The sequence below is a fragment of the Microcaecilia unicolor genome, chromosome 13 (genome assembly GCF_901765095.1).
Source record: "Microcaecilia unicolor chromosome 13, aMicUni1.1, whole genome shotgun sequence".
Classification (NCBI taxonomy): Eukaryota; Metazoa; Chordata; class Amphibia; order Gymnophiona; family Siphonopidae; genus Microcaecilia; species Microcaecilia unicolor.
Window position 1 is genome coordinate 92,580,123 of NC_044043.1, and position 26,355 is coordinate 92,606,477.

Below are 26,355 nucleotides of genomic sequence, written 5' to 3' on the forward strand. Positions count from 1 at the left end.
ACCATATGTCCGGATTTACCCGGACATGTCCTCTTTTTGAGGACATGTCCAACAACCGGGCGGGTTTTGCCAATCTGCCCGTTTGTTTGGATTTTGTTCAGATTTCCTATAGGACGGCCTGCCCACCAGCCTGCCCGTTTGTCCAGAAATCCAGACAAACGGGCAGATTGCTAGCCTCCCCTCCCCTTACTTACTACTGCCCTGGTGGTCTAGTGACCTCTTCCACCTTCAGGGCAGGAAAGAGCCCCCTCATTCCTGCCCGGAGCACTGCCCTGCGTGCACCCTTCCTGTTGCTGATCTCGGCGCCGATTCAAAATGGCCACCAAGAGTTGAAGTGACCTTGCGAGACTTCAACTCTCGGCCGCCATTTTTAATCGGCGCCAAGATCAGCAACAGGAAGGGTGCACGCAGGGCTCTTTCCTGCCCCGAAGAGGTCACTAGACCACCAGGGCAGTAGTAAGGTAAGGGGAGGAGGGTGACGCGGAGGGGGGGGGGGGGGGGGGGGGGGGGGGGGGGGTGAAGTGGTGTGTGACAGGGGGGAGGGGAAAATGTGACAGGGGGCGGGGCATGTGTCCTTTTTGGGGGACAAAATATGGCAACCCTAAGAGTACGGCTCATGTGAAACGAGTCACTGCTGATGGTTCCTTTGCAGTTGAGTCTGGAATACAGGCACAGAGATTATTATCTTATCACAGAAGCTACCCCTGCCGATAAGATTGTCCTCCTACTTAATTAATTGTATGGTTTATTTATGAAAAAAAGATGTGTACTCAGTTCTGTGGAAAGGATACAATGACATCTAGAGACAGCACCCCAAGGCTGCCAATCAGCCACGGTAAATGATGGATTACATAATTGCTCTCACTTTGCCCTTTTTCTGGGTTTTTCAGCAGTATACTCAGGCCGTAGGTCAGGTTACCCAGGATCACGAGAGCAAACAGAGAATAGGCGAGGCCCTCTGTCGACTTCCTCTTGAACTGCAAAAGACCAGCACAAGTTAGAGAGAAACCCAAGACAAATCTGTCAATCAAAGAATCCAACTGAGTTTCACAGTTTTATTAGGTATTTTTGATCTGATATATCTGATATCTGGTAACTGATGCACCACTCCATAACCTTATTGATAGTGATTTTTGTATTAGTACGTTTTCCTGGTTCTTTGTTTATCACATTTATGTTTTTTACCAGAGAAATAAGGGATTTGTTGTTTTTGAATAATGACAACCTAAGCAGACAAAAAGCGGGAGAAGGAAGCAGGCTGAACACAGAAACAGTGTGACAAGGCGGTGGCCGTAGCTAGAAGGTTGTTAGGCTGTATAGAGAGAGGTGTGACCAGCAGAAGAAAGGGGGTGTTGATGCCCCTGTATAAGTCGTTGGTGAGGCCCCACCTGGAGTATTGTGTTCAGTTTTGAAGGCCGTATCTTGTTAAGGATGTAAAAAGAATTGAAGCGGTGCAAAGAAAAGCTACGAGAATGGTATGGGATTTGCGTTACAAGACGTATGAGGAGAGACTTGCTGAACTAAACATGTGTACTCTGGAGGAAAGGAGAAACAGGGGTGATATGATACAGACGTTCAAATATTTGAAAGGTATTAATCCGCAAACGAACCTTTTCCGGAGATGGGAAGGTGGTAGAACGAGAGGACATGAAATGAGATTGAAGGGGGGGCAGACTCAAGAAAAATGTTAGGAAGTATTTTTTCACGGAGAGAGTGCTGGATACTTGGAATGCCCTCCCGCGGGATGTGGTGGAAATGAAAACGGTAACGGAATTCAAGCATGCGTGGGATAAGCATAAAGGAATCCTGTGCAGAAGGAATGGATCCTCAGGAGCTTAGTCGAGATCGGGAGGCAGGGCTGGTGGATGGGAGGCGGGGATAGTGCTGGGCAGACTTATACGGTCTGTGCCCTGAAGGACACAGGTACAAATCAAAGTAGGGTATACACAAAAAGTAGCACATATGAGTTATCTTGTTGGGCAGACTGGATGGACCGTGCAGGTCTTTTTCTGCCGTCATCTACTATGTTATGTATATGATTAATTTGCTGCAATATGTAAGGCTCGACACAGCACCGTGTTTCATCACAGAACTGGCTGCTTCAGGAGTCTTCTAATGAGATAAACTGCAAAAAAAAAAAGAACCGTTGCAGCTGAATGGGCAAACGCTGAACAGCCTTTAAAAAGAGGTGAGCTGCACACAGCACACTTGTTCGGCACTACTTAACCCAGAACGATTTACCCTTTGAGGTGGTGCAATATTTGTTCATGCACGGCCTTTTTAAAGACCATTCAACATTTGCCCATTCGGCTGCAAAGGTTCTTTTCTTGCAGTTTATCTCAATACAAGACTCCTGAGGCAGGGCACTTCTGTGCCGAAACACGGTGGCCATGTCGAGTCTTATATATTGTAGCAAATAAACCTGTGTTCAGCCTGCTTCCGCTTTTTGCCTGCTTCGATTACCCCGTAGATTTTTTTCTTCACTATAATGACAACCTAATCCAGGTCCTGGAATATCTGGTCTACAGATAGCAAATGAGCCCATGTCACTTAGAACATGCTGGGCCAGTTCCGATTTTATCCCGATGTACGCATGGGGGCCTGGTTCTGACTTCCTTTGAAAAGTGAGGACATTTGAAGGCATGCTGTGGAGTAAAGCCAGGGAAGGCTTGGCCTTTTAGAGGTGACCTGGAGTCAGTTGTAGATTTGTAGTTCCAATGTTGGTAGCTCTCACTGTAGCATGGTTGGACTAGGCTTTCATGAATGATGCTAAATCACAGAAACCAAGGAGGGGTGTCTTTGAGACCTCTTGTTAAACTTATTTTCAGAGGGTCTCATCAAGTGTCACAGCACTGGTGAGTGCCACTTGATCAGAACAGGCTCTCTTCCTGTGCAAATGCAGGGGGTGACGGGCTCTGCTCTCACTGTCCCAAAGACAAGGTCTAAAAGGAACCATCCGCTCTTCCCAATTTCACTGCTGTTGTGTTCTCTTAAGCTCTGGAGGATCTCCAGCTTCCCCCATCCTTTCTTCAATTCTCCTAGTATTTCTGTCAGTAGCGTCAGTTGCTACCCCCCTTCCAGCTTCATTTTATAACCTCCTGTGCTAATCTAGAACATTTTTCCCCTCTGAGAAAAGGTTGGCTTCTCGATGCAAATGCTAAAAAGCCCACTGGAGTTTGAGGTTCTGCAGCAAGAGGTTCACATTGAATCTGGGCTGGAGAGAGAGAGAGAGAGATTTGGCGTCAACAGGTAATAATGATGAAGTCCATCAAATTTATTCGTCCATCATTGGTTAAACCTCAATCCAATTGAAAGAATAAGACCCAACATGGGCCATGTTTCAGCGTACAGGCCTTCTTCAGGGGTCCTATAAAGCGTAGCAAATATGGATAACAGGAGGTTACAACCAAAATGAGGACAACCTTATAACCTACTAGACCACAGTCAGACTGTGTTGTACTCACCTAGTGCAACAAAGAGAGTCCAAATCTCCCACAAAAAAACCACAGGAACAACGAAACAAAGCAGAAGAAATCCAGAAAGACCAGACTGAAACCACAGATGGTAAGACCACCAAAAAGGTTTTACAGACTTTAATGTCTATGCTCTGTTTGGACAGCACCAACGATCGGCTCATTTCGTGAGAACCTTCGGAGGAACATCAGTGTATGTCAATTTGAAGACCCCTGAAGAAGGCCTTTTCAGACGAAACACGCTCTGTGGTTTCAGTCTGGTCTTCCTGGATTTCTTCCGCTTTGTTTCGTTGTTTCTGTACTCACCTAGTGCTACATTTTGGTTGTACCGTCCTATCATCCATATTTGCTGAGCTTTATAGGACCATTGAAGAAGGCTTGTACGAAACACGGCCCGAGTTGGGTCGCTCAAAATCACAAGGAGCGTCAGTGGGATTTGTATCTCTGCCACTGGTTGCTAGTTTTACTCGTATGCAGTATTTCGGAAAAACCACCTGCTTTTTCTTGTATCCCCAGAAGCTTAGTCGATGGTGGGAGGCGGGGCTGGTGGTTGGGAGGCGGGGATAGTGCTGGGTAGACTTATACGGTCTGTGCCAGAGCCAGTGGTGGGAGGCGGGGCAGACTGATACGGTCTGTGCTGGGGCTGGTGGTTGGGAGGCAGGGATAGTGCTGGGCAGACTTATACGGTCTGTGCCCTGAAAAAGACAGGTACAAATCAAGGTAAGGTATACACAAAAAATGGCACATGTGAGTTTATCTTGTTGGGCGGACTGGGTGACGGTCAGGTCTTTTTCTGCCGTCATCTACTATGTTAGCCCTTCAATTGGATTGATGTTTAACCAATGACGGATGAATAAATTTGATGGACTTCATCATTACCGGCCTACTGACATTTATTTACTGTCTTGAAAATTTGTATTTTGGCGACTTCCACTTTTGTTTTGTCTATTGACTCCTTGTGGAAGATTTTGGTTTTCCTCCTTTTTCTTCTCGAGAGATATCTGGCAGCAAGGCTGCTAATTCAAGGGACAGAAGGCAATAATACTCTTCTCCTCCTGGAGGGGGTTACAGTGCACAGTCAGAGCAAAAAAACAAACAAACAAACTTACATTGGTGATTATCTGTGGTAACCTGGAAGTCAGGTAGAGCAGGGATGAGACTGAACCAATGGTAAATCCAATAATCTCCTTGTTTGTGAAAGGCTACAAAATAAAGCAAAGGAGAGACTACGTCAGGAAAAGCTCCTTATTACCTTAATTATGGTACAAGAAATTGCCGTTTAACACAAAGACGGGCTCCCCAGGGTGGCAATTATCAAAACCACCCCTTTTACCCACAGGAATTTATCCCCTTCTCCCTGGCCTTCACAGCCATTTTCAAAGGAAAAGGAGATCTGTGCTTTCCCTCTGAAAACTGCCCCAGGAAGAAACAAGCATCATGGAAATTGTTCTACAACTGCTTCTGGAGGGGGGCACTTTTCCCCTTCAAAATAAAATACGCTTCGTCTCCTCCAACCTAATCTGGAGCCCTCCTACTTTTTCCTGGGGATCAAAGTACATGCATTGTTGATCCTTGTGCGTAGATTTATCTGGGAAAAGGGTGGGTCACGTACCCCATAAAAGCTGACGCATCCCATAAAAGAATTTCTGAATGCCCTCAAAATATTCTGAAAAGCCTCAATTTCATGCCAAATAGTTCAGGCTTTCAACTGCTCTCCCTCCTACCAGAGAAGGCATTCACACAACTATCACTGGTAGAAGGGAAGATTTATCGATAGCTGTCGCGCCCTTCAGGAGGTGCCAAGTCAGATTTAATTGGTGTGCCTAAAATCAAATACAGCCTCTCTGGCGGCAACCACGGGTGGAGAGCTGGGGTTCAAAATGATGGCCTTCAGTTCCTGCATCACTACCAGTGGATTGTTGATTAATGAAAGCACAGTTCAAAGAAAAGAAAAATTAAAAAGTGCTCAAATTGTAAACAGGGCTGGCTTAACCACTAAGCAGAGTGGGCAGTTACCTAGGGTGGCAGCTGCAAAACCAATAGGTCCTGGCAGCCACACAAATTCAAAGAACCATCACTGTCTGCCTTTTTACACTTTTGAAGGATTGTTCAAGGAGTGGTGGTATTAAGGTGATCATAATTGTTGAATTTAATTACAAAAATTTCAGAGGAAGAGGGGAGTGAGGAGCCTACAAGCTTCAGTTGGTTGAGGAGGCACAAGGTTGAAGGTCTGCCTAGGGTGCTTGAACTGGCCCTTTCTGTAAAGCACAAAAAATATATATAAAACCAGTGTTTCAGTCAAGAGTTCTCGGACTTCTACCATCAGAGTCCCCTAGATCTGGAAGCCGATTGGCAGGACAGGACATCACGTAGATCCCTGCCCAGTTACCATCCCCCTCCCTCCACTCCTTAAACACTCACCTTTTCATCAGGCACAGTAGCCAGAAGAGCTCTGCTCCTGAATTTTGCTGCTGTTTTTTCATTTTGCAGACCAGGCCCCCACAGAGAGGCGACCACTGATACTGAGCTCAGTACAGTTAACCCAAAAGCTATGTTGATGGGAGTGTTTACTGGGAGAGAGAGAGAGAGAACAGAATTACTAAAATTATCACACCGACATGATGTCTGCGCTGAAGAACATGTCTTATCCACACATTTAGCTTTCTCCTTCATATGATACTAAACAAAGTCTTCTGTAAGAAAAAGACAGTGACTGGACCTCAAAATGCTTGGAATTGACCTCAGCTGCAGAGGCAGGTGGCAAATATTACAGGAAAAATCCCTGTTATCTGTGCTGTAGGTTCCAACATCTTAGCCTAACAGCCTAGGTTAAACCTAAACCTTCCTTACCACTGTAAAATGACTACGGACAGAGATCAGAACAAAACAAAAAAAAAACAGGAAGTTTTTCTGACCATGTGCCAGAATTTTGATTTTTTTTTTTGGCACACAATTCCAGCAGGAGTTTAAAAATGTGACCGTCTTTGGAAAAGGGTGAGTAAAGTTGAAGACCCAAAGTGTTAACAGAAGCCAATTTTTCATGTCATGAGTCCATAAGCAATCTGCAAGAAAGTTACGTTTGAATTTCTGTAACTTATTTTTTCACGTAAAAAGATGAGGTTCAGACTGTTCTATTACCGTCTGCTCAAACAGAATTCATTAAATCCTCATTCTTTTGTTTCTGGTGACTTTAGTCACCTTTTCCCAGAGATGGTCACAAATATGCCCCCCCCCCCCCCCCCCCCCCCCCCCGCTGGTGTAAATTTGTACATAATTGGAGATAATGTTCGAGCTCTATTTTACACAGGCACATAGGGACCAATGTTATCTTTATAAAATAGATACCCTTTTCAATGAACATTTTTGAGATGCTCGGTTATGAAATTACACCCCCTTTATAGGTAAAAATCACACATTTTATGTATGCCCTGCACCCTTCCAATTTAAGACTTCAGTTGCCCATATTACAGTCAGGCTTGACCTGCTTCCATCCCATTCAGCCAAGTGGTTCAGAGTCACAGCAAGGTCACGTTGCGAAGCACATTAACATAGCATAGGGTGACTGAAAAAGGAACATCTGGTCAGCTCAGTTATTCCTGGCCACACCGCTAAAAATACACCCCAGCATCTAGCCAAGATAATTTATCCAGGGCAGTCTGTTTTCATCTCTCTAGTGCACTCCACCCACCTTGGGTACAGCAGCATGCAAGATCCCCACGCAGTTTCCTCCCATAGCTTTCTTCAGTAACCACCTTTTCCAGGTCTAGCCACAAAGCTTTAACGTTGATAGAGGTAGCATACTGCTGCTGCCGTGTTACCATCAGGGCCTGGAGATCTGTTCTACAGTCCATGGCGACAGCAGCAGCAACTTGAAAACAAAAGCACTACAAGACCTGTTGCATGCACTGGCTCAGAAGCCTCCTGCTGAGTTTTGTTCAAGTTATTACTGCTGCTGGTCTTGTGTATATAATATGTAAACCGCTTTGACTGTAACCACAAAAAGGCAGTATATTAAATCTCATCCCCCTTTCCCTAGATAAGAACAGTGGTTGCAGGCTCTCCCTCCTATGATCTCAAGAGGTGAGTGGGAGGACATGACATAGGAAGCCAAGGAGGCAGGGGTGATCAGGGGAGATTTCTGGGACGGAGAACAGTTGCCCTTACCCTACTCCCCACACACTTCAATGATTTCAGGTGAAAAGGAGGAGAGGAAACTGCACCCCACCCCACCCCCACGCCCTCCAATGATTTCTGGTTACCTACACTGACTACATAGTTTTTACCTTTAGATTGTAAGCTCTCTTGAGCAGGGACTGTCCTTCCCCATGTTTAAACTTGTACAGCGCTGCGTAACCCTGGCAGCGCTATAGAAATGCTAAGTAGTAGTAGTAGAAGTACTTTCCCTATTCCCCCACCACCCCAACCTCTGATCATTTCTTGCCAATGGTCACCCAAAAACTTAAAATCTAGTCTTGTATTTCATAATTTACATAGGGGCCCTTTTACAAGGACGCGCTGAAAGGTGTGTGTATTGGATGCGCGCAGGTTCCATTTTTCAGTACGCCTGCAAAAAAAGGCCTTTTCTTTTTGTGGCCAGAAACGGACGTGCGACAAAATTAAAACGAGTGCGCGTCTATTTTGGGCCTGAGACCTTACCGCCACCCACTGACTTAGTGGTAAGGTCTCATGTGTTAACCAGGTGGTAATCGTCAGCACATGTACGCTGCCAATTACCGACTGGTTAGCGCCGTGCGGTAGAAAACAGAAAATATTCTCTGCCGCGCATTTCAGACACACGTCAAAAATAGAATAACCGCATTTATGGTATAAGTTAAAGTGACAATAAAAGTTTTTGAAAGGGATTTTTGGCTGATGATCGATTGGGGTCTAATGTCAAGCTCAATTTGAGCATTCCACGGTCCGGTCCATAGGGTGTTGTATTACCATAGAATTCTGAGACCTTTTCCTTTTCTTTTGTACCCTTTGTTTAAGGTTGTTCAAGAGGAGGTTTGATATCAGTTCTGATATCCACTTTGGCTTGAGGTTTCTTCTTCTTGTATGTGGATTGAGAATAATTTTGTTTGAAAGTAATTTTTTTATGTTTCAACAGTGGAGGAGTGGCCTAGTGGTTAGGGTGGTGGACTTTGGTCCTGGGGAACTGAGGAACTGAGTTCGATTCCCGGCACAGGCAGCACCTTGTGACTCTGGGCAAGTCACTTAACCCTCCATCGCCTGCCGCATTGAGCCTACCATGAGTGGGAAAGCGCGGGGTACAAATGTAACAAAAAAAAAAAAAAATTAAACAGTCAATAGGCACAATATGCAGAAAAAAATTTTTTTTTACACTACAATCTGAAGTATTTTTTCACGGAGAGAGTGGTGGATGCTTGGAATGCCCTCCCGCGGGAGGTGGTGGAGAGGAAAACGGTAACTGAATTCAAACATGCGTGGGATAAACATAAAGGAATCCTGCTCAGAAGGAAGGGATCCCCAGAAGCTTAGTCGGTGGTGGGAGGCAGGGCAGACTTATAAGGTCTGTGCCAGAGCCGGTGGTGGGAGGCGGGGCTGGTGGTTGGGAGGCGGGGATAGTGCTGGGCAGACTTATATGGACCGTGCAGCTCTTTTTCTGCCGTCATCTACTATGTTACTATGAATAAACTAATCAAAAACAAGATAACAGTGTTGTCATCAAAGTTTTAACAATTTGTTCTCCCTACCCTGCCCATCCCCATCCCCCACCCCACCCGCAATTCAATGGTCTTTATTGATGAAAATTACAATAGATACAACTGAAATTCCACGTAAACAAGATACCATCCCCTTAACTTAGAGCTTCCCCCATTCCACACCTAGGACTTTTATCACCCAGTAAATCTTTAATAACTTGAACACCTCAGTAGTACTTATTCCCTAATTTTGTCTGCTGTACGGGGAAAAAAGAGGGAAGAGCAATCCCATCGAAATATCGTGCTCTATCCAGCGTGTGAATCTAAAAGTCCCTTTGGTACAGAATTTATGTTTCAAAAGTTTTTTTTTATGAATGACCACTCTCAAACATATACCTGCAAACTTATCCAGGTTTACAAATGTTCACAACTGTACACAATAGAACCCCACCAAAAATTCCTATCATCAAGCTTTTCACAAGCTTTATATAAAACTTCCCCTATCCCTCCTTATGTATCAAACCCACTAACCTTAACCCCAAAGCTGACATCACAAAACAAGACATCTTACTAAAACCCACATCCAAATCAACCCCATCCCCTCTTCCCCCCAAAGAAAGAAAGAAAAACCCACACACACACATCCAGGGATAACTACCTTTACAAAGAATTGAGCACAAAACTACATGCCCTTGGGGACAAAGATTGTATGTACGGGCCCCAAATTGACAAAAAAAAAAAAAAAACCTCTCTCCTTCGTGGGGATATCCCCACCATCCTATGTTCCAACAACAAAAGCTTGTTGCGCCAATGCCAAAATTCTGGAGGTGCCGCACTCTTCCACGTCCCAAGAATGAGCCGCTTGCCCAGAACACAGGCCTTGCGTATCAATAGTTGAGCCCCCTTATTGGCTACCGCAAATAATTTATATTTATCTAAAATTATTCCCAACGAGGTATAGGAAATTTTCATCCCCAGCAACGCCTCCAAAAAAACCATCAAGTCTAGACCAGAAGATCTGCATCCTCGGACACTCCCATAGAAAGTGAAAGAATGAACCCATCTGACTGCCACATTTCAAGCACAGGGAGTCTGCCACCCCTGCCATATTGAAAAGTTAAACTTTTGCCATAAATGCTCTACGCAAATTGGCATTCATGTATGTCCGCATTTACCGACAATGTGAGCACTTCAGCCGATAGCTGATCAAGATCTGACCTCCCTAAATCTAGAGCCCACAGGCGCCTAATGCTCTCCTTATTTTTGCAAGGAGCTATTCTCGTAAGCGCCTTATATAATCCAGAGACTGAAAGACGGTCTCCCATGACCATACCAGAGAAATCCCTCACTCGTGTCTAGCTCCCAACGCCTCGCCCCCTAGCTCACGAATATAATGAGCTAACTGGTTATGCGCAAAGAGATTAGCAGAATCAATACCCACCCCTAGGGCCCCAAGGTTCAACATCGACCCGTTCGCAGTCAGAACATGTTCTAATCTAGTGATACCCATGGCCCCCCCATCTTCGAAACATAGGGTTGTCCATAACCAGGGAAACCAATAAATTACCCTGAATGGGCATCAAATCAGAGACTTCCGACATTACACCCCAGTATCTATTCAAGTCCTTCCAAACCTCCCTCATAAGTACATAAGTAATGCCACACCAGGAAAAGACCAAGGGTCCATCGAGCCCCGCATCCTGTCCACGACAGCGGCCAAATTGAACCCATGTTGCCAGGATCAAAGCCCACTGCACTAACCATTAAGCCACTCCTCCTCTGTAAGGAGGAACGTAGCAAGACGCTTGCTCTAAAAGAGGAAGGTATCCTCCGACTAGGAACCTGCAGTAAAAAATATAGGTGACAGGGTCGAAAATGTTCCATTTCCAACTCTCGGGGAGTATAAGCCTGTCTATCTAGCAACCAATCCCCCAAGTGACGAAGCACGCAAGCTTGATTATAACGACGCAGATTGGGAATGCCTAAACCCCCTTCTCTCAGATGTTACGAAGCTAGCCAGCCAGAGGAGGTACAAATTATTATATAGAATGATAAATACAACTGGTTAATGGTATGTTTGATGTAATTCACAATCAAGTTGTGACATTGTTACTTAATTTTTAAACACTACACAAACTATGTACAGTTTAATAAACTAAACAGGACCATGTACAGGGAAAGCTGCTCTGTTCATACTGTATTCAGAGCCATGTAAGAATATTCAACTTACCTTCACTTCTCCTTTGGTTCCTCAATTTGTAGTAAAAATAGAGGGACACCATGATCAGGTCAGCGAGCACATAGTAAATTGCAGTGTATGTCTACAAGAGAAAACAATCATAAAGCCTTGAGGCTGAAGGAAACTAGGACATGATGATGCTCAGAGGGACAGGGTGGAGGAAGGACAGCAATGAGGGTGAGCAAGACAGTGCAGGTCAGAGCTTCTCAAACCATGAGTCACAACCCCAAATGGGGTTAGAACCTGGGCAGATGCTCCATAGGAAGTCACCGTCCTGGGCTACCCTAGGGTTGCACTCTTTCTGTGGCCATGCAAACTGTGGTCACAGGAGCAGAAAGACTGGTGAGAAAGGGAAGGGAAAAAGGAGAGCAAAGGAAGGTCAGCGGAAGAGGGTAGGGAATGGAGAAAGAGCAAGAAGGGTGAAGAGTGATGGGGTGAGGGGGGAGAATACCACTTTAAAAGAAACAGAAAGGACATCAAGCTTTTTCCATGTGAGCAGGTCTAATGACTCAATGGAAGATGTAGGTCCAACCTCATTTTCTGCACAAGTCTGAATGTTGTACCAAAGCTACACCCAAGGGGGCAGCTCAATGCTGAATCTCTTTTTTCTGGTCCTTCATATTTAGTTTAGCCAGAACCTGTCCAGGCTGGAGTTATGGTTATAAATAGTGCAAATGCAAGAAAAGCAAGATGGCGGCTCATCGTCAGTGAGCATGAGGACTACCACCACCTTGATTTGCTAAAACCTGCACCCATGAATGGCCCTACCCAGTTCACCTCCTCTGGGAGATAAAACTGGTATGGGGAAAGAGCTGGGGCCCAAGCATCCAACCCAATCCTCTCCTCCTGCTGCAGGCCTCATCAAAGGTATGGTACGACCAATGCAGTCACAGCTACAGCACACACAGTCCTGAGAGTTAGCATTTTCCAGAAAGCAAGAAGACATTTTGAATTCTATTATTAGAACCAACAAATTAGAAAAAAAAAACAATGAAAAGGAACAATAACGGCATATCAGTGATTGTCTCAGACTTACAACAGTTAATACCTCAATAGAATGTGGCCATTTTTACACACACAACAACAACAACAAAAAAAAGACCTCTCCCCTTCCCCTCTCCCATTGCCAACTCCAAATTCTCAATGACGCACTTTCCAAGATCTGGACCACACATGGTAGTTTCTTCAAGGTGATCCACACCCTTTACCAGTTCATAACAAAATAACCCCTTCCCCCCCACTGCACCCCTTTAAACAGGAAGATGTGGTAGATTATATCCACAACAACAAATATTTATGCCACAGGAACCCTGTACCTAAAACAAAACATCCGAAATGAGTGAGTGGAACCAACATTTCAGCCATCATGCTGTGAGGCCTGCTGTTTGGCTTTATACAGTGGGCTCTCCAAACCTGGTTGGATGGGGGTTTGAGGTGGGTGGTTTACTCAGGAAGGCAGGAGATGTTGGTGGAAATTGAGGCAGGAAAGCCTGTCACAAATTTGAAACCAGTATGGGGAACATCGCGGTGGAGCTGTACTGGAAACATGCCCCCAAGACTTGCAAGAACTTTGCAGAACTGGCACGAAGGGGATATTATAACGGCACCAAGTTCCACAGGATCATCAAAGACTTCATGATCCAGGGAGGCGATCCAACTGGACAGGTCGAGGTGGCGCATCTATCTTTGGTAAACAGTTTGAAGATGAGCTTCATCCAGAGTTAAAATGTACAGGTGCAGGAATCCTTGCCATGGCCAATGCTGGACCTGACACAAATGGTAGCCAGTTCTTCATCACCTTAGCACCAACTCAGTGGCTTGATGGAAAGCATACGATATTTGGCCGTGTGAGCCAGGGCATCAGTGTGGTGAACAGGATTGGCATGGTAGAGACCAATACCCATGATCGGCCGGTGGATGATGTAAAGATTCTCCAGGCTTACCCTTCAGGTTAACAGGCTAGGTGGAAAATCTCTCCACATCTTGGATTTCATCATGGTTGATCCAAGGCTTCTCCCACTCTTCTCTGTTATTAGTCGAACCTGTTCTGCGATGAGCAGTCTGTCAATAACAAGCTGACAACGTTCTTTGTATTTTGACATTTGGATATATAGGGAGCAGACCATTGCATAACACTCATGCAGTCTGTGGGTGACAAGGCCAAAGAGTGGATTTTTGGCTTAATATCCCAAAGATAGTGGAGGAGTGGTCTAGTGGTTAGGTTGGTGGACTTTGGTCCTGGGGAACTGAGGAACTGAGTTCGATTCCCACTTCAGGCACAGGCAGCTCCATGTGACTCTGGGCAAGTCACTTAACCCTCCATTGCCCCATGTAAGCCGCATTGAGCCTGCCATGAGTGGGAAAGCGTGGGGTACAAATGTAACAAAAATAAAATTTTGATGAAAAAATTCAAATTTGTGACCAACAGACTTTCCCGCTGAAATCTCCTGCTTTCCTGAGGAAACTACTCACCTGAATGGCTGAAATATCGCTTCCACTTACTCAGATGCAGCAAGACCCAGACAACTGCTACCATAGGAGCCAACTTTTCAAAATTATTGGGGATGCTAAGCCCAATGGAAATAACCCCGCCCTGGACACATACAAGGAATTTCCTCAATATTGGCGGTGCTCAAGCACCCACAGCACCCACAGAGTCAGCTCCAATGATCGCTACAATTAGTAAGCGGTCTTTACGCAAAAATTATAGGGACAGGATTAAGAACCTCAACATGGGAAATATTTCATAACCTGATACAATCAATGGTACTAAGCCACGCAGACTACTGTAATGGAATCTATGCGGGATGCAAAGATCAAATCATAAAAACACTTCAGACCGCACTAAACACAGCAGCCAGGCTTATATTTGGAAAAACGCGTTTTGACAGCGCCAAACCACTCCAAGAAAAACTGCATTGGCTACCAATCAAAGAATATATCACCTTTAAAATCTGCACGACTGTTCATTAAATTATTTACGATGAGGCACCTGGATACATGACAGACCTTATTGACCTGCCAACCAGAAACACCACAAAATCTGCACGATCATACCTAAACCTCCACTACCCAAGCAACAACGGACTCAAATATAAATCCACCTATGCATCCAGCTTTTCCTACTTAAGCGCACAACTGTGGAATGCACTGCCAAAAATAGTAAAAACTATGCCAGACCACCTTAAATTCCGGAAAGCACTAAAAACAGACCTGTTCAAAAGAGCATACCCCACCGACCCAACATAAAAATACATAGACACCTGCGACACAATGTAACCAAAGAATGTAATGGACACTACCTGACTCCTCATCCCTCCTTCCCTAAATTCCCCCCAATTGTACCTACCATACATGTACCTCATTCTACCACAGTATCACTTTGTATTCATTCATACCATGTATTTGTTCAGACCGGAATCGGCTAACGCCGTTAACGGTAATATGTAAGCCACATTAAGCCTGCAAAAAGGTGGGAAAATGTGGGATACAAATGTAACAAATAATAATAATAAAAATAAATGTATACGCTGGAAGAGAGGAGACATGATAAAAACGTTTAAATATCTCAAGGGAAGGGAACTGGGACTTGATATACCGCCTTTCTGAGGTTTTTGCAACTACATTCAAAGCGGTTTACATATATTCAGGTACTTATTTTGTACCTGGGGCAATGGAGGGTTAAGTCACTTGCCCACAGCCACAAGAAGCTGCAGTGGGAATCGAACCCAGTTCCCCAGGATCAAAGTCCGCTGCACTGACCACTAGGCTACTCCTCCACTCCAGGGCATTTATGTACAGGAAAAGAGCCTTTTTCAAATGAAGGAGAGCTCTGGAATGAGGGGGCATATGACAAAGTTAAGGAGGAACAGGCTTAGGAGTAACCTAAGGAAGTATTACTTCACAGAAAAGGTGGTGGAGGCGTGGAATGGCCTCCTGGTGGAGGTGGTGGAGTCAAGGACTGTGTCATGGGATAAGCATGTGGGATCGCTTAGGAACAGGAAGAAGTAGGGGTTACACAGGATGGGCAGACTGGATGGGTCATGTGGCCTTTATCTGCCGTCATGTTTCTATGTTTCTATTCCACCAGTGCCTAAGAGCCAACCTCCTCAGTGATGTCACAATGGCTCAATTGTCCTATTATTGCCTTACTTTCCCCCCCTTAGTGTGTTTCAGTCTCTGGTAACCAGAGCTGATATTGTGATGTCATAATGCCTCATTCCACCAATGCCTAAGAGCCAACCTCATCAGTGATGTCACAATGGCTCAACTGTCCTATTCTTGGCTTATTTTCCCCCTTTAGTGTGTTTCAGTCTGTTAACCAGAGCTGATATTGTGATGTCATAATGCCTCATTCCACCAATGCCTAAGAGCCAACCTCATCAGTGATGACACAATGGCTCAATTGTCCTATTCTTGGCTTACTTTCCCCCCTTAGTGTGAAGAGTTTCAGTCTCTGGTAACCAGAGCTCATATTGTGATGTCATAATGGGAATAGGCTTAGGAGTAACCTAAGGAAGTATTACTTCACAGAAAGGGTGGTGGAGGCATGGAATGGCCTCCTGGTGGAGGTGGTGGAGTCGAGGACTGTGTCATGGGATAAGCATGTGGGATCGCTTAGGAACAGGAAGAAGTAGGGGTTACACAGGATGGGCAGACTGGATGGGTCATGTGGCCTTTATCTGCCGTCATGTTTCTATGTTTCTATTCCACCAGTGCCTAAGAGCCAACCTCCTCAGTGATGTCACAATGGCTCAATTGTCCTATTATTGCCTTACTTTCCCCCCCTTAGTGTGTTTCAGTCTCTGGTAACCAGAGCTGATATTGTGATGTCATAATGCCTCATTCCACCAATGCCTAAGAGCCAACCTCATCAGTGATGTCACAATGGCTCAACTGTCCTATTCTTGGCTTACTTTCCCCCCTTAGTGTGTTTCAGTCTGTTAACCAGAGCTGATATTGTGATGTCATAATGCCTCATTCCACCAATGCCTAAGAGCCAACCTCATCAGTGATGACACAATGGCTCAATTGTCCTATTCTTGGCTTACTTTCCCCCCTTAGTGTGAAGAGTTTCAGTCTCTGGTAACCAGAGCTCATATTGTGATGTCATAATGGGAATAGGCTTAGGAGTAACCTAAGGAAGTATTACTTCACAGAAAGGGTGGTGGAGGCATGGAATGGCCTCCTGGTGGAGGTGGTGGAGTCGAGGACTGTGTCATGGGATAAGCATGTGGGATCGCTTAGGAACAGGAAGAAGTAGGGGTTACACAGGATGGGCAGACTGGATGGGTCATGTGGCCTTTACCTGCCGTCATGTTTCTAATCACGATGCCAGCCGCAGAAGCCTAAGAATTTTCAAACTGAGCTCTGAAGAGAACAGCATGGAAGGAATTCCCCTCAATCCCGAGTATAAGGAAAATATATACACAATACCTCCAGCTGGATAAACTGTTTTCTTTTCCTATGGATTGATACGACAACCACCCTCCTCCATACTGAGCTCAATCCTTTCTTCCAACCCTGGATGAACGAACTCGCCCTTTATTCTCTAATGCAGTGGTTCCCAAACCTGGTCCTGGAGGCACCTCAGCCAGTCAGGTTTTCAGGATATCCACAATGAATATTCATGAGAGAGATTTGATTTGCAAGCAGTGGAGGCAGTGCGTACAAATCTCTCTCATGAATATTCATTGTGGATATCCTGAAAACCTGACTGACTCGAGGTGCCTCCAGGACCAGGTTTGGGAACCACTGCTCTAATGATATAAACGCACAGGAGGCAGGCTTTTGCAACTGAAAGGAAGTTCTGGAAAAAAAAATGGATCATAGGATGAAAATGAAAGACTCCGGAATAATCTAAGGAAATATTTCTTTATGGAAAGAAAAGAGGATGAATGGAACAGCCTCCCAGCAGGTGATAGAGTTGAGGACTGTATCTGAATCAAGAAAGCTTGGGACAAGCACAGATGGAAACAGTGCAGAGTTTACTAGTTGATGTGGATGGGAAGACTGGATTTCTATCTGCCGTCATGTTTCTCCTTTTCTTCTCACCAATTAAACAATTTTAATCCTCTCCCCTCATCTGTATGTACTTTTCTTCCTTCATCTCGGATACTGACAGCACAGTCTGTGCCCTGAAGAGCACAGGTACAAATCAAAGTAGGGTATACACAAAAAGTAGCACATATGAGTTGTCTTGTTGGGCAGACTGGATGGACCGTGCAGGTCTTTTTCTGCCGTCATCTACTATGTTACTTGAATCACCCTCTACATTTGGTCACACAGCTTGGTTACGCAAAAGCAGGGTGCGCTGAGTTCTTAGAACTTGGAAAATCCCACTTAAGAGATAAGACCCCTTCCAAGCACCGAACATTGAGTAGATATTACATGCCGTGTCACAGCTTCAGGAGAGGGACCAAACTCTTCCCTCAACCCCAGGAACATTCCTTGCCTTGAAAATTCCACTTAGTTACAACACAAGAGAATCAACATATGTACCTGGAGAGGTAGCTGATTGGAGAGGAATGCACCAACAAAATTACAGGAATCTCCAGCAAGCCATCCCATCAAGAACCAGATGGACAGAGCTCGGTCCATGTTGCCCGTTTTACAGGATCGCCAGCACTGGCTGTAGAAAAAAAAGCAAAAAGGCCATGAAGTATGTTCGCACTGAACACCTATATATTAGATCTCAAGAGGGAGCTTGTTACAGAAAGTTCTAGAAGTGCTCGGAGATGTTGGGTCCGTGTCCACATGCATGCCCGTGGAGCGAAAGCAGAGGGTTATTTAGCACTGGAATTATCTCTAGTTCCGAATTACAAGCTTCTGCTTTCTGTCCGACTACCTGGTCTTTTGAGGAAAGAGAGTGAGAAGAGGATTACGAGACTTAAGAAAGATGGGAAGAATCTATAAACATGGCCTGTAAATGCAGACACAGCAGACAACCCGTGGTTCACCTCATAACACTGTGCTCAGTATGAAAGCAAAATAAACAGAAGTGGTATCGATTTCTTATAAATAACTGTAATAGCACCGGGAAGACAAGATTTTTTTTGGCAAGTTATAAAATAGAAATAATGAGCCTATAAAATATTTTTGTACCCCAGCCTTTCAAGCACAGGTTGGTGCTGTAATGAGACCATGAGCTCAGGTCGAGCATCAGCTCTGCATAATGCTTATCTTGGGCCAATAACACATATCAACAATCTGCAAAGAATCCATTTTGCTTCCTTGACCTCTTCCCCCCACCCAATTATCAGGGCTTCCAGAACTCTTGCAAAAGGAGAAAAGGCAAAAATGGATACCTGAAGAAACTCTCAAAATGAGTGGCCCCCCCAACAGCTCCCACTGCTCTGGGAGAAAACTGGTGTAGGAGGCACAGTCTTGTGTGTCTGACCCAGCTCCTGCTTCCACCACTGGCCCATGCTACTGGATTATCTTTAAGTCTGTTCAGTTTCACACCACGAAACTTAGTGCCGACACGTCACCCACATTTGGCTACCGCTGGCCCTAGTATGGAAAAAGCGAAGATACTTACCTGAAGTATGTATTCTCCAAGGACAGCAGGCCTTATATTCTCACAACTGGGCAACACAGTCCCCGTGTTGCCAGGTCCGGAGCTTATGACAAGCTTTACAAGAACTTTGTGGAGAGTGAGACACGCTGCACCGCACATGTGCGAGTGCCTTCCCGCCTGCCGCAAGAGCATGGTTACCGCAGTTAACTACTACAGCATAAAAAAATAGGAGACAACCACAAGGGAAGACGGGAGGGCTTGTGAGAATATAAAGCCTTCTGTCCTCGGCGAATACTTGCTACAGATAAGTATCTTTGTTTTCTCTGAGGACAAGCAGGCCATAATTCTCACAAGTGGGGTATCCCTAGCATCGGGCCTCACAACGGTGAGGACAAAACTCAGATTAACCTGAAACTATATACAAACTGAGTTGAGAGTGCAACTCGGAATACAATAAAATGGGCCGGGGGGGGGGGGGGGTGGAGTTGGATTCTAGATCCCAAACAGAATCTGCAATACTGTCTACCCAAACCGACTGTTGCGTTGGGTATCCTGCTCAAGGCAAGTGGGCTACCAATGCAGCCGTGGCTTTGACATTGTAAGCTGTGACATGATCCTCTAGGGTCAGCCCAGCCTGGGCATATTTGAAAGAAATGCAATCTGCCAGCCAATTATAGATTGTGCGTTTTCTGATAGTGACCCCCATCCTGTTGGGATCAAAAGAAACATTGAGCAGACTGTCTTTGAGGCCTAGTCCACTCCATGTAATAGGCCAATGCTCACTTGCACGCCAAGGTGTGAAAGGTGTTCTCACCAGGATGGGCATAAGGTCGTGGAATAAAAGTTGGCAAGACAATCGACTGGTTCGACACAAACTTTGGCAGGAACGTAAGGTGAGCGCAGAGGACAACGTTGTTGTGATGAAACTTAGTATAAGGTGCATCCACCATGAAGGCCTGAAGCTCACTGACCCTACGACCTGAAGTAACAGCCACGAAAAATACGACCTTCCATGTCAAGTACTTCAGAGGGCAGGAATTCAGTGGCTCGAAAGGAGCTTTCATCAGCTGGGTGAGAACAATGCTGAGGTCCCATGACACAGGGGGAGGTTTGACAGGGGGCTCTGACAAAAGCAAACTTCTCATGATGCAAACAACTACAGACTGTACAGAGATGGGCTTACCTTCTACACATGGTGTTTGCTGATCGGTTGGCTGTTCCTTTGTTCTCTCTGTGGATTAACTTGCATACATAAAGGAATTCAAGCCTATCAGCTTCTCCTCAGAGAAAGTTGATTGTGACCCCTGAGGCAGGCGCTTTGGCGCCAAAACACGGATCGTGTCGGGTCCTTGATATTGATATGAATATTCTGAATAAACTGTTTTTTGAGATTATCTCCCTATTGGTTTGCGCATTTGTCAGCCTCTACTTTTGCTGTTTTGCTTTGACTTTCCGTGGAGGCTCCTCCTGTCTTCTTGGATTTGCTCTGACGCTAGTCTGTCATGGGCCTGAACCTGGCGCAGTACTGGAAGTGCTGTGTTCCTAGCCGAAACCGAAGATACTTCCGTGTACGGGGTGAGGAAAAAGGGGGCCCGAACAAGGGCACACTGAAAAACAGCGGAAAACATGCCGAAAGGCACCAAAAAAGCTCTTTGCAGACCAGAGTGTGAAGACACCACCAAAAGCAGTCACTCTTCACCGTGGTAGAAAAATAACTGCAGTAACCGTGCTCTCGTGGCAGGTGGGAAGGCACTCATGCATGCGCAGTGGAGCGTGTCTTGCTCTCCACAAAACTCTTTTAAGAAGCTCGGGATCACATTACCCAATTGTGAGAATTATGGCCTGCTTGTCCTCGGAGAATAAATGTAACGTATGGGTAGTGCTGAAGTCAGGGTTTACGCTCACCCTCATGCATTTGTAAGCTCGAATACTAACGCGGTTATTATAACAAAAAGAATTCTGAAAACCAATTGCTCAAAAACCTAAATTTCCCATGAACTGAAATCTCAGGCCCATATGCTCAAAGCTCTGGTGCTGTTCTGAATAACGCCATAAAAATACAACTGGAACAGTGCAGAAGAACACCCTAATGCTCAACGCTAATAAGATGCAAATATAGGCACACTCATTAGCGTTGAGCATGAGGGAGTTTGGCGGGAGGACTGTGCTTGGCAAATGCGCAGAACAGGGGCATAGCCAAACTGACGGGAGGGGGGTCCAGAGCCCGAGGTGATGGGGCACATTTTAGCTCCCCCCCCCCAGCGCTGCCACCAACTTTCACCCCCTCCCTGCCACCACAACCCTCTCTACCCCCCTTCCCGCCGCCAACCCTCTCCCGCCGCGTACCTTTCCTGGGGGGGGACCCCAAACCCCACCAGCCGAGGTCCTCTTCTCAGCCGTGCGGCGTTGCTGACCCCCCCTTCCCGCCGCGTACCTTTGCTGGCGGGGGACCCCAATCCCCGCCAGTCGAAGTCCTATACTTGGCCGCGCGGCGTTGCCGAATGATCTGATCAAGTTTGAATCTGTTTCTGTGCGTAAGTCTGAACTTGATCAGATCATTCAGCAAGCAACGCCGCGCGGCCGAGAAAACTTCGGCTGGCGGGGGTTGGGGTCCCCCGCCAGGAAAGGTACGCAACGGCGGCAGGGGAGGATTGTCGGTGGGATGGGGGGTTGAGAGGGTCGCGGCAGGGGGGTCCATGGCCAAATCTACAGGGGCCCAGGACCCCGTGGCCCCATAGCTTCGCCCCTGGAACAGAAGAGTTCCGCGGTAAGATCGGCTCCTGTGCACAGGTGACTGGAAAAACCTGAATGTGAAGCAAACATTGGCGTCTGTTTTCTGTAGCCTAAACATACGTGTTTTTTTTTTTTTTTTTAGCTTGGACACATATTTAGATGCAGCAAACAGATGCCAAAGTGTATTTTCACTTTGGGCATTTCTACATTTTTTTTTTTTTAGCATGGACGCTTTAAATTTAGATGCAGGAAAGAGACGCCAATGTGTGCTTTTGCTTGGGCCTGCTATTTCTCACGACCAGCACTTAAGGGCTTGCATAGACTTCCTTCTGCTTCCAAAAGCAATCAAACTGGCAGATTTTGCAGAAGATCATGAGAAATCCTCTGTTCCAACACCATAACGACTGCTCCGACCTGGCATTATTTTTTACAGCGGTAAGGCAGTTTTGTTAGCATTGGGGAAGAATACAAATTGACCTCATTAACATGAGCTTGACTACATTTGCACGCTACTTGCATTGTTCATCCGCGCGCTCGTTTGTTCCCACGCTCCAAGCCTCTGAACATTCTGTGCAGGTAAATGTGGGCGGTAGTATGGCCCTAATAGCTTCTAGCGCCCACATTTGGTTTTGAGCATCGGGGCCTCAGCTTCTTGCACATGCCACTGCTGAAGGGCCTGCTCATTATATGCACTCAGAAAAAGGTGAAAAGAAACAGATACATTAACACATACAACACAAAGATCTCAGATTAACCCTTTATAATGCATTAATATTGCACTGGTAAAAACTGAATGAAGCCAATGAGGTGCCAAACTTTGCCCACTTGAATTCCACATACACAAACTTATTGATAGTAGCACACAAAATGCCTGGCCTTTGTTATTTCACCAGTATATTCCTATAAAGTGAGTTTCTCAAAAGGATTTAAAGTGCTTCTTGAAGGCACACTTGTTGCAAGTTGGAGATATAGTATGACCTGGCAATAAATCCTCGCTGTGTAAAAAACATTAAAAGCAGGGCCGGGGAGAGGGGGGACAAAATTCCCCGGGCCTCCAAGGGGGGCCCGGCGCCGCAGTCCCACCCGGACACCCTCGGCTCCGTCGACCATCTGCCGCCACCAGGCCAGGGCCCCTCCATTCAAATCACAGCGCATCACCTCGCTCCGTGTGAAAGCGCAGCAGCGGCAGTCTGCAGATCGCCTCCCTTCGGGCCTTCCTCCCTGTGTCCCGCCCTCATCTGATGTAACTTACGCGAGGGCAGGACACAGGGAGGGAAGGCCCGAAGGGAGGCGATCTGCAGACTGCCGCTGCTGCGCTTCTTTCACACACAGCGAGGTTGAGGTGAGGCACTATAATTTGAATTCAGGGGGCCCGGCTCGGTGGTGGATGGAGGGGGGCGGGGCTACGGACCTGGCCCTACCCCTCGGCGGTCCTGATTAAAAGCACAACCCCATCAAGCGTGAGCACTGGTATCTTCCTCAGGAGCCCAATGACAAATCAGATTATCTTCCCCTAGCTCTTGTGCTCTGCTCTTACATCCTGGCCAAATGCCCCCATATTTCTAAAACCATTATTTGTCATTACCCAATCCCTGGTGGTGGAGAGGAAAATGGTAACGGAATTCAAACATGCATGGGATAAACATAAAGGAATCCTATTCCGAGGGAATGGATTCTCAGAAGGTTAGCCGAGATTGGGTGGCAGAGCCGGTGGTGGGAGGGGGGGGGGGGCTGGTTGGGAGGCGGGGATTGTGCTGGGCAGACTTATACGGTCTGTGCCAGAGCTGGTGGTTGGGACGGGAGGCAGGGATAGTGCTGGGCAGACTTATAAGGTCTGTGCCCTGAAAATGGCAGATACAAATCAAAGTAAGGTATACATAAAAAGTAGCAGATACGAATTTATCTTGTTAGGCAGACTAGATGGACCATGCAGGTCTTTTTCTGCCGTCATCTACTATGTTTACTTGGAATCACTTATCAAAGAAAAGTATGATGTGCTAGGAAGTGATACAGGGCAGCAGACATGATGAAGAGGCAAATGTCAGCCTCCTTTTGATTCACATCCTGAGCCATGAGCTAAGGTTGGTCTTTTGGCTGAGATAAAGAAAATAATTTGGGGGAAGGAGGGGGAGGAATGGGACAAAGTGCTCTACAGCTCGACTCCCCTGTGGCTTTAAAACCATTGAAAAGTGAACCAAAAAAAAAAAAAAAAACCCCTGGGAGGATCGAACGTTCCACGAAAGTGAGCTCTGACGTCAGGGGCTGGTGAGTTCTGACGTCAGGGCTGGTGACTTCTGACGTCACAGGCTCAGGGGAAGTGGCAATGGCATCCGTAGCCCCCGGTACTCACGGGAAGGAAGCGGCCATGAAGCAGAGGATAGAGAACAGCCCCAGGACGACGCTGGCCACGTCGCGCTCGTCCTGGACACATTCTTGCAACACGTTCCAGATCCAGAGAGACCCATTAATGCAGTCCGAGAAGTTCCCCGTCAGGAAAGCGGAGCTCAGGACGCCCCGCATGGCGGAGGCTCCGTTCTAGCCTCCTCTCCTTCCTGTAGCCGGCCGGCCGGTCTCTGATGCCTTTGTTTGTGCCTCTTTCTACTGCGGGATCATTCCTTCCTTCCCGTCACGTGGGCGACGTGGCTCCACGCATTGCGTCAGCAGATCCAGGAAGCTCAAGCCGAGGTAGCGACTGGGATATTTGCATAAACACGGACGTCCCCTATCATAATAAAAGCCCCCTTAGTATGTGCGTGCAATAGCAGCGCCAAGACAGAGCTTTTACAGGCTCAAGTGTCTCCGTGGCATATGTTTTCATTTTACCCCGCCCTCTCAGCCCTGAAGACTGCCCAGTCGTCACGAGACCGGGGTATAGCATCAGCTCAGCTGAGTCAGCTTTCTACTACTACTACTACTCATTTCTATAGCGCTACCAGTCGTACGCAGCGCTTTACAATTGAACATGAAGAAGAAAGACAGTCCCTGCTCAAAAGAGCTTACAATCTAAATCAGGACAGACAGACATCACCAATAAGGATAAGAGTAGAAGGACACATAGGAATGATTCTAAATGGAATGTAGCTACTTTTGGAGATTCTAGATGGAATGTTAATGTTGCTATTCCGCTAGCAGCATTCCATGTAGAAGCCTGCCCTTGCAGATCAGCAACGCGGCCGCGCAGGCTTCTGTTTCTGTGAGTCTGACGTCCTGCACGTACGTGCAGGACGTCAGACTCACAGAAACAGAAGCCTGCGCGACCGTGTTGCTGATCTGCAAGGGCAGGCTTCTACTACTACTACTATAAATAATTTCTATAGCACTACCAGTCGTACGCAGCGCTTTACAATTGAACATGAAGAAAAAGACAGTCCCTGCTCAAAAGAGCTTACAATCTAAATCAGGACAGACAGACAGGACCAATAAGGATAAGAGTAGAAGGACACATAGGAATGATTCTAAATGGAATGTAGCTACTATTGGAGATTCTAGATGGAATGTTAATGTTGCTATTCCGCTAGCAGCATTCCATGTAGAAGCCTGCCCTTGCAGATCAGCAACGCGGCCGCGCAGGCTTCTGTTTCTGTGAGTCTGACGTCCTGCACGTACGTGCAGGACGTCAGACTCACAGAAACAGAAGCCTGCGCGGCCGTGTTGCTGATCTGCAAGGGCAGGCTTCTACTACTACTACTACTATAAATCACTTCTATAGCGCTACCAGTCGTACGCAGCGCTTTACAATTGAACATGAAGAAGAAAGACAGTCCCTGCTCAAAAGAGCTTACAATCTAAATCAGGACAGACAGACAGGACAAATATGGGAGGGTAGGACAGACAGATAGGACACATAGAGAAAAGGGACTATTGAAGAGAGGAAGACAAGATAAAGGTTACGAGCAGGTGACAAATTAGGAATTAAAAGCAGCATCATAGGCCTTTAGCCTGGATTTGAAGGCGGCCAGGGATGAAGCCCATTCCAGGCATAAGGTGCGGCGAGACAAAAGGAACGGAGTCTGGAGTTAGCGATGGAGGAGAAGGGTGCAATTAGGAGAGATTTGCCTAGTGAACGGAGTTCCTGGGAAGGAGTGTAGGGAGAGATGAGGGTGGAGAGGTAGTGAGGAGGGGCTGCAGAGTGAATGCACTTATCTCTGTCTATAAAAGGCATCACCAACGTTCTAAATGAAGCCTCCAGCCGGAAGTGTGAAGGGGGAGAGATATCCGGTTTCTCCATGAGTGTCTGCCCCGCCCTCGCTCTCTCTGTAACACAAACAGTGAAGGAAAACACAGCAAAGCAGGAAATCAAATCCCTCTCTCTGTAACAGTGAAGGACTCAGAGGGGAGAGAGGGCAGAAGCCCTCACTATCTCTGTAACACAAACACAGCACAGCAGGAAACAACACTGAAGGACTCGACTCCGACTCCGAGGGGGGAGGGGACAGAGAGCAGAGAGGACAGACAGCACACTCCCACATGCACACAGAAGAAAACCTTGCTAGCCCCCCCCCCCCCCCCGGTTTCATTTGCATCAGAAACGGGGCTTTTTTACTAGTAGGTCAATAAGAGGAGCTTTAATTTTATACAGAAACGGATAGGGAGCCAGTGAAGTGACTTCAGGAGAGGGCTGATATGGGCATAGAGACTTTGGCGAAACATTAATCGTACAGCAGAATTTTGAACACTAGTCATTTTCACTATTCGATTTTTGGAAATTTCCAGCAAAGCAGCCAA

At 46.3% G+C, this 26,355-nt stretch overlaps 1 protein-coding gene and 1 pseudogene across 1 annotated transcript in view; one reads left to right on the forward strand and one right to left on the reverse strand.

Moving 5' to 3' along the window:
• Window positions 1-26,355, reverse strand: part of SLC66A1 (solute carrier family 66 member 1) — a 39,743-nt gene that overhangs the window by 4,286 nt on the left and 9,102 nt on the right. The window contains exons 2-7 of the mRNA XM_030185724.1: window positions 23,981-24,139; window positions 17,880-18,009; window positions 11,370-11,460; window positions 5,895-6,043; window positions 4,583-4,675; window positions 792-977 (exon numbers count right to left, since the gene is read on the reverse strand). Coding sequence (XP_030041584.1) covers window positions 792-977; window positions 4,583-4,675; window positions 5,895-6,043; window positions 11,370-11,460; window positions 17,880-18,009; window positions 23,981-24,139 — 808 coding nt within the window. The remainder of the gene's footprint in view (window positions 1-791; window positions 978-4,582; window positions 4,676-5,894; window positions 6,044-11,369; window positions 11,461-17,879; window positions 18,010-23,980; window positions 24,140-26,355) is intronic.
• LOC115456562 lies at window positions 12,827-13,594 on the forward strand (annotated as a pseudogene).